Below are 7372 nucleotides of genomic sequence, written 5' to 3'. Positions count from 1 at the left end.
CATCATTTTCAAAAATTAAAAATATAGCTGCGAAATACTTCAGTATGTTTGGATCCACTTACGTATGTTAACAGGCATTTTCTCATATGAAAAAAATTAAAAACCCATACCGTTCACGCTTAACTGATGATCATCTCCACCATGTACTTAGAGCCAGTACAAGTAATTTTAATGTGGAAATTGAAATAATAATAAACAATATCCAACAACAAAAATCACATTAAGCCTATTAAGCAGTTGTAATTTCCATACTTTTATATTATAATAATATTATTAAAAACTGTAATTTTTATGTTCTATTAATCTATTATTTTAAAGTTTTAAACAGTTATTTTTTTTCTTAGTAAATAATTTGGAATATAAAATTTTAATTTTTGTCTGGCCCGCGAACTTTTTTTAATTTATGAATGTGGCCCGGGAGTCTAAAAAGGTTGCCGACCACTGGTTTATTATGTTAAGAAGACGTCGTACCTGCATGTGTTGTCTCCATGTTACTCACGTACAACTTAGCAAATTTTGCTCACCAGTTTCAACAATGTGGTGTTGATTTTGATATTGGAGTGAATTTACCCACTATAAAATTTAAAGGTAAGATTATAATCTGGGACCCCGCGTAACCTGTTATTGATATTATTATTTTTACGTAAGTTATGATCATCTTAAAATATATAGTTTCAAAAAAGTCATAACTTACTTAAAAATAATAATATCAATAAAAGCTTACGTGGGTCCTTAGATAATAATCTTACCTTTAAATTTTATAATAGGTCAATTCACTCTAATATCAAAACTAACAGTGCAGTATTGAAACTGGTGAACGGACATTTTCTATGTTGTATGTGTGTAAGACGGAAATAAACCATGCTGGAGCGACGTCCTCTTACAACAGTTAGTTTTTGCTCACATAAAAGTTAATAACTTTTTTACAAATTAATTTTATGATTTATAATTCAAATTTGTTGTATATTAAGACATTAAATATATCTCAGATATCATAATTTCTCGTTACATATACACATGTTTCGAACCAACCGTACCCCCCCCCCCACAGAAAAAACAGGCTAATAACCATGCAGTTGATGCCTTAAACCTAAAAATAAAAAACTACTTTTTGATTATATATTTTTATTAATTTATAGTGTATCTGTATATAATATTATTTTATTAATTTGTTTCTAGAATATCATTTCCAAGTTAAGAAATAATTTTAATAAATTAGAACCATCAGAGAAAGTATTTGGTACCATATTTCTATTAAATGCCATTGTTTTTCTTGCATGGCAAGTACCTAAATGGCAACATATCATGATCAAATATTTTATGACTGATGCACTTGCTAGTAAGTTTATTCAATTTTAAGCAATCAATTAAATTTAAATTATGATTAAAGCTTGTTGACGGATTCTCATAACTTAGTAAATATTAACTATAAGTCTACAAAACTTACTTTAGGAAAAATTCCAGTGTCATCACTTCTTCTGAGTGCGTTCAGTCACAGTTCTCCACTACACTTCAGTTTCAATATGTACGCTCTTCTTACATTTTGCAAAGGTAAATATTAAATATTGAATATTTTGATTATCGTAACATTACATTTTATGACCAAGGTGTGATCCAACCATGGGGTGAAATGGGACCGGAAGAATTCACTGCAATGTATATAAGTGGTTGTGTTGTTTCATCATTAGCTAGTATTATTTTTAGACGAAGCTTTAAGTTTCAAGGAAATAGCTTAGGCGCTGTATGTATACTCTTAATCTTATAACTTATAAGAATGTGAGAATATTTTAATAGTCTTATTCTGTTTCCAGTCTGGTGCTATATTATCGGTTGTTGGATACTTTTCATTATCAAATCCTGACCAAAAGTTGGGTATAATATTTTTACCAAATATACAATTTGATGCAATTCATGTAAGTCATATTTTAGTTAGTTACATTTGACCATAATTTATTTTAGTTTTAATGTTTTTGTATAGATTTGAATTATTCTCAGTGAAAAATACTTCATCCCTATTACATGATCCCCTCAATTTTGAATTGATTTTTTTATTGACTGTATCAAAAAAATGCTTGACAATTAATTTTGAATTAATTATATTCACAAAATATTTTGTAGCATAATTATTTTATGAAAAAAATATTGATTCAAATAATGAATATTAAGGGCCAGTTGCACCGTCTCTGATTAAAGTTAACCGGAGTTTAATCGGCTGAATTTGCCTGGTTAAATATCTGTTATCAGCTGATTAAGCTTAATCGAAGTTTAACCGTAGATGGTGCAACTGGCCCTAAATATGCATATCTTAATTTAACTTTATTTATAGAATGACTTATCTTACCAAATTGAAATATAACATTCATATGTTTATTTCAGGGCTTATTTGGTATAATATCGTTAGACATAATGGGATTGCTTATGAAGTGGCAAATGTTCGACCATGCAGCTCACTTAGGAGGAACGTTATTTGGAATGTAAGTAAAGTAAACAAATGGTTTTATTCCTCATAGATCAATATGTACACTGTACATTAAAAATAAAATATATGCCAAAAGCATATACTTATTAAATGTTATATTTTTAATTAAAAAACAGATTAGGTAGTACGTTAATAATTATTAATTCATGTATTATGCCACTGTATATTTAACCATATAACGCTAACCAATTGTCAATTCGACATACTGATAATCCTATAGACATTATTTTTACCATCTATCTCTCATAAATATTGTATCTAAAATACAATATTTTATTGCTATCAGTCTGTTCATTCCACATAACCCATGTTGTCGTTTTGACTGCTGGTAAGTAATGTAATAAGAATGACTGTTAATAACTTATTTATTATTTATTAAATAAAATTAATCAAGCTCCTCCCCTGATTTCCAACAATGAATTCTTAATTTAAAATGTACTGGGAATTTCTAATTTTGAGCTATTATATCAAAATTTGCTGCTAGAAACCTCCCTTAAAGTTATGATCAGAGCATTTTTTTCTATTAGACAAATTAAATAAAAAACATACATCATTGTGAAATCAATACATTCTTCGCTTAATTCAAAATCTAAAACAGAAGTTTAATTCACAAAACTTAGTGCAGTCATAAAAAATAAAATATAATATTGAAAATAATAAATAGGTAGTTATTGCAAATAATAGTTATTATTATTATTAAGTAATTTTATGCATGTTGTATTCTTATGTCTATTTTTATTTGATAATTTTACTGTTTTTATGCAGATTTTGGTACAAATACATGTCAACATATGTATGGGGAAATCGAAGATATATTGTAAATAATTGGATAAAATTAAAAAAAATTATTCAAGATTAATGAAACACTAATTTTGTATTTATAAAAAAAGTGTCTAGTGATTTTTCTATTCAATTGTGTTGTTCATATTATTGTTTAACTAATAAGTTATTGAATGTCATACATTTTGTCAATACAAAGTTTGTTAAAAAAATGTATGAGATTAAGTTTTGTGATAATAGAATAATAACGTTAAATAATAAATAACAATTTAGCAGAAATTTGTCGTCTTACAATGATATACCCTGATGTATATTGTATGCAATTTTTATTATGTATTTGAGATTACCCATTACAGTTGCAGCAACAGAGCGATTATTCTAAAAACTTATACCTAGGTAATAATATAAAAATGTTACGGAGTAAAATGGCAGAGGAACTGTTTTGTGGTTTGTCAATTATTATTTCCGTTAAAAATAAGTGAGCATGGCAATTCAATTTGGATGAAGTAATTGACAAGTTCCCTTAAAACGCTCGAAAAGTTAATTTTTTACTGTATTACATTAAACATAAATTTATAATGTAGGTATTAATTGTTTTTATAAACGTATAAGTAATAAAATATATGTATATATTATTATATATTTATTATTAGATCTTAGAATCACTATTTAATATTTGATATTTATATCATAATTTAATTTTTGTGTTAAAAAAGAAGGCCTCCAACTCTTGTAGGCCCTTGGGATAGCAAGTTTTTCTATATGAACTCGCGATCATTATAATAATATAATGAAAGTGTTAAATAAATAAATAATACCTACTAAAGGTATTGGTATGCACTTCAAACATTTTTCCTATTATACATTATAATAACTTCATACTATGTCATCTTAAATTTATACTTTTCAAACTTCAAATATGTAACATATTCATTAAACTAAAATAAGTTGCAAGGTCTATGATTATGGGTTGAAGTTTTTAGGGTACTGCCAATTGTCCAGTATTTACTTACAAATATTTTTATTTTTTTTTAGATTTATTATATTCAAATATTCAATCAAGGTTTTTTTTTTCAGTAATAATAATAAATAAAGATAAGATCTTAATTTTGTTTCAAACTACCTCCTGAATTTTCTAGTAGAAAATATAAAATATTTTTAAGTAAAATAATATTTTTTTTTTCATCAAACATCTTCATAAACATAATATGTTTGAAGTCAAATGTAATTGGAAGCTTGTCAAAATGTCATGTATCAGATATTGTAAGTTAATAAAATGTTAGCCCCCGGAAATGGAAATTTAGTTTTCTCGGAAACTGATTAGTTACAAATAGTTTGATGTCGGTTACAATTAGTTACTAAATGTTAAAATTTGTCTGATTTGAATCCAGAAAAACGACGATGTAAACAGCCTCACAAAAAATCATTTTCATTTTTGTGTCTTGTTAGATTCACATTGGTTAGGAGAAGTACAGTGAAGATTTTCAGAACTTTATCTTTGATAGTTATAATAATAATAATAATAATAATATTTCTTTATTACGGAAATAAATTCCAATTACAGTTTTTTTTTTTTTTTTTTTTTCATATAATATATATATAATATATTGTACACGTACATTAACAGTAAATGAGTTTTAACAATAATTTTAATAATAATTATAATAATAATAATAAAAATAACTTAAAATTTAAAGAGCAAATAGGTATTAATATCATACAATAAATATTTAAATATTTAAATTTCTATTTTTCCTCAATTACAGTTATAATTCACTACAAAACATTAAAACAAATTTTATTGGGCGTTTTTTGATGTTTTTCAGCTTTACAGCTTTGTAGTGAATTAAAGATTGGAGATAAAGTTCTGTAAATCTTCACTGCACTTCTTGCCAATGAGAATCTAACAAGACCTCAAACAACAAAATCTGTTCTCCAGTTTCGAAAATCTAGCGAAAAATAACTTTTTTTTATATGTGAAAAATTAAATAATTGTAAAAAAAAATTAATTTCACATTTAGTATCTACTTGATAATCCCTTTTTAATGAGTTATCAACCAAATTTCTAACTATCATAGTTAAGGAAAAAAGTTAAAAAATAGACATTTTGGGACTGTTCACGCTGACGTTTTTATGAACTCAAATCGTTAGGTATATCACTTGGGTGTGATATCAAATCTCTCTCATTAATATTTTATATCGAAGATAGCTAAATTACCCACCTACTCATCAATACAGAGTTACATTTTAACTATTTTCATATTCAACACAAATTCTTGAAGTTTTCAAAATTCAGACTTTTTTTCATTTCAACTACCATACTTACTTGATTAAAAATCAAGAAAGTAAAATAAAGACAGATAAATCATACAGTATATTTGGGTACTAGTCATTGTATCGCTTTCTACAGTCGGTACCTATATAAATTAGTAAAGTTATTATATGATATCCAATAATTTTCGTATCAACATTATTCATTTAAATAATTCAAAAGTCAATTTATATAAATCCCGATATAAATGAATGAATGTACGTTTGGAAATATGAATGGTCATAATATGTCCTACGGATATTGCGGTTCAGCGGTTGTCGGCAACGACTAGCGATTGTGTTGGAGACAGGAGCGGGAGGGTTACCCAAAATAGTGGTACTATAATTTGTACTAGACGGAAATAGTTGTATTTCTTACAAAGGTTTATAATATAATAATTAGTTTTTAATGGTGGGCGTCCATATCTTAATCCTTATACGTACTAATAAATATAAACATTGATTACGAAGCAAATATAAACAATATTTATAATTAATATAAATATTAATACAAAATATTAATACAAAATATGAATACGGGTATTACATTATAATTATGCAACAAAACCATGTAGATAATAAATAATAATACATATGTAAATAAGTTAATTTTAATAGTTATAAATATTATTAAAATTAAATTGTCGTGTAAAAACAATTGACAATATTAATGTCTTAACATTGGTAAAATATATAGAAATTTTTTTCGAAAAATGGTGTCCATTATCATTTATCAACGATAACGGCCAGCCAATATAAAATGTTCACCGAGTTGGCCGCTCTCTATATACCTATTATAAAGATTAAAGGCCCCTAGACACTACTATAGAATGCCTTGAACAGCTTGAACAATCAACTCTGTATATTATTTGTATTTATTTGACTGTGTTTGTTGTGAATCATTCATTCATAATATTTAGTTATTATTGTTGTAATGAACAGCAACGAATACAATCTCAATATATCGTGTTTGAGTTACCTTATAGTTTAGGTTGGGTTACCACATACATAAAACCTACACACCTAACACATTACACGTTTCGCAAAATACAGCATTACGGAGTTCGATAACATTTGCCCGCCAATCTGTCCATTGCTGTTCGTCGTCGTTTAATTAGTGTCCGGCGAGTGTACTACTACCATAATAAGCTACCAGCCCGAACAGTAGAGCCAAGCTTGAGACTTTTGATCTCGCTGCAATCTGCATGTGACACCAATAGGAGACAATCCTATATTATTACTTTCGCGTATACGTAGGTACTATAGGTTCTATTGGTAAACTGCACCTCGACATATATGTACCAAAATTGCCTATTCATAACGCCGCGTTACAATGATTTCTCCACAAATGAAAATATATAAATTCACAATAATAAAAAAATAATTACTGAGTAAATAATGGTTTTGAAACTTTTCATACTTTTCACACCTTTACCTGTTGCACGTGCCATGCATAACATCGTTATTGACTGTTTATATCTTTGACAAATGACAATGATGGTTCAATTGCCTTATAAGTTATAGTAATTAATAGAAATAGACTTAACCTAAATGAGACTCACTTAAATATAATACTAGCTGACCTATACGCTGTAACCAATAGCAATCATTTACAAACAACAATTAAAATCTTAAATCTAAAGATCCTTTTTTTAAATGTCCAATAAAAAAAAGCGGGTATAGCACAAATACAATTTAGACTTTAGAGCATATACAATTTATAAAGTATCTGAATTAATTTTTAATATCTGACACATTATTTGAGTTACATTTTGATAAGGATTTTCAAGTGATAAAATTAAG

The 7372-nt window shown here is 26.9% G+C and overlaps 1 protein-coding gene across 1 annotated transcript in view; it reads left to right on the top strand.

The window, feature by feature from the left end:
* LOC100162753 (presenilins-associated rhomboid-like protein, mitochondrial) overlaps positions 1-3535 on the top strand; it is a 6907-nt gene extending 3372 nt beyond the window's left edge. Inside the window, exons 4-9 of the mRNA XM_008188563.3 lie at positions 1180-1339; positions 1453-1551; positions 1608-1741; positions 1812-1913; positions 2377-2474; positions 3245-3535. Coding sequence (XP_008186785.1) covers positions 1180-1339; positions 1453-1551; positions 1608-1741; positions 1812-1913; positions 2377-2474; positions 3245-3338 — 687 coding nt within the window. The 3' untranslated portion in view covers positions 3339-3535. The remainder of the gene's footprint in view (positions 1-1179; positions 1340-1452; positions 1552-1607; positions 1742-1811; positions 1914-2376; positions 2475-3244) is intronic.
* Positions 3536-7372: the final 3837 nt, after the last annotated feature.

Source organism: Acyrthosiphon pisum, chromosome A1 (genome assembly GCF_005508785.2).
Source record: "Acyrthosiphon pisum isolate AL4f chromosome A1, pea_aphid_22Mar2018_4r6ur, whole genome shotgun sequence".
NCBI classification, from domain to species: Eukaryota; Metazoa; Arthropoda; class Insecta; order Hemiptera; family Aphididae; genus Acyrthosiphon; species Acyrthosiphon pisum.
The sequence above is the reverse complement of the archived record's forward strand: the minus strand, read 5'-3'. Positions and strand labels throughout refer to the sequence as shown.